This window comes from Myzus persicae, unplaced genomic scaffold (genome assembly GCF_001856785.1).
Source record: "Myzus persicae strain clone G006 unplaced genomic scaffold, MPER_G0061.0, whole genome shotgun sequence".
NCBI lineage: Eukaryota > Metazoa > Arthropoda > Insecta > Hemiptera > Aphididae > Myzus > Myzus persicae.
Genome location: NW_019102596.1, coordinates 1 through 1,720, shown reverse-complemented (window position 1 = coordinate 1,720; position 1,720 = coordinate 1). Strand labels below are relative to the sequence as shown.

General features: G+C 26.3%; 1 protein-coding gene across 1 annotated transcript; it reads left to right on the top strand.

The window, feature by feature from the left end:
• Window positions 1-443: 443 nt before the first annotated feature.
• Window positions 444-1,716, top strand: LOC111032632 (the record flags this gene model as incomplete). Its single annotated transcript, XM_022313029.1, has 3 exons — window positions 444-620; window positions 677-1,315; window positions 1,696-1,716. Coding segments are annotated over exons 1-3 (819 nt in total), but the record flags the coding sequence as incomplete, so codon positions are not given.
• Between the last annotated feature and the right edge of the window lie 4 nt (window positions 1,717-1,720).

Sequence of the window (1,720 nt, the reverse complement as noted above, 5' to 3'; positions counted from 1 at the left end):
CGTAGAGTATGACTTATCAGTGTATATCTTTTAATTTTCTGGGCTTTTATAAAATGTTTTGTTTTCTATGATAGACTTATTATTTTGTTATATAATCTACCCAACCAATCCTAAAAAAATATCCTGTAAAATAATTCATCAAATATAAATAGCTTTTTTTTCTTCAATCTTCCTTTCTTTAGTTAAGTATCTAATAGTAATTTAAAACAGGTCGTTCCATTTGTTTAGTGCTTTTTTGTAGTTCATTGTATTCATATTATGTTGATAATCATGACACATTTTCAAACACAAGTTTTGCCAATTCAGTTGTCCACATTAGCCATATTTTACCAAGCTGATTTATGTCATACCATGTAATTGTAATGAAATAATTTTTCTATGTAACAACTGCCATATAAAATTATTTATGCCCTATTAAAATAGCTGTCCATTTTTTTAGTATAGAACAACTGGATTAAATTATGGAGAAATCATTAGTTCCTCATAAGTTGACTAACAATGACATTTATGTGACTCATGCTGAATTTCAAGGATGTTTCATAAAAATTTGGGCAAACTTTTACTCTCAAAAGAGAAAAAATTTAGAAAAAAATGTACAAAATTATGATCATTACTCAAGGGTATGAATATTAAATAATTAAATTATTTGATATGGTGACATTTAACTTTTTTAAAGGAATGTAATGCATTAGACCTTTTTGGAAACAAGTTATATGTATATACTTGGAAAAATGACTATGAATCAAGAGTATATAGATGTCTAATTATATATTCAGATTTAGTGGCCAAAACTCACACTATAGTCCTCATAGATTATGGCCGGACTATGGTGGTTTCATATTTTAATGTTAGAGAAGTAATCCAAGATGTAGATCCTTCTTTTTTAATTGATTTGTGTCAAAGAGCCACAGTATATACATTTTTGCTGAGTACTTGTATAAGTAAATCAAAATCAAAATCAGACATTGACTTAATTAATATTTTGTGCAATAAATATTACAAATATCGAAGAGACTTTGAAATTGGTGGTATCACATTCATATCATTATTTGATGTGGACAAAATTTTAGTTGACAAAGGCATAGCAGATAACATCAATTTGGCTACAATGATCACCATTGCTAATAGTATGGAATCAACAATTGAATTAAACAATAAATCCGATATGATCAACAGTTGCCCAATTGCAAGCAAAGCGTTAAGCTTTGGTTCTTTTCTACGATCTCAACGTTTAGATTTCATTACTTTAATAAGCATAAGTGTCACAAGGGTTGTTATAGATAACATATCAATTCTTCTGACAGTCCGGACACTTGTAAGTATATTCATGCAATGCAATATTTTTCAAGAGAGATTTTAAATGTACTTTTATGCTAAATATTATTAGTGGCAAATGGAAACTTATTTTACTTCCTTTTTTTTTGTAATGAAGACAAAATAAGTATTTTTAATATTTGAATTTGCATATAGTGCATGCATAATAATTATTTACAACCATGTTTATTATGTAAAAAATTGTTACAACCTAATCAATATTAAAAAAACCATGTACGCATAATATTTTACATAATATTAAAAATATCTAAAGCTTATAATTAAATAAAACAATTTTAATATTAATATACCTACTAAAAAATAGCAAAAACTATTTAATTTCTAAGGGTGCATTTATTTATTTTTTATTATTTTTACTAGGACAATGAATCTGAAGCATTATCTG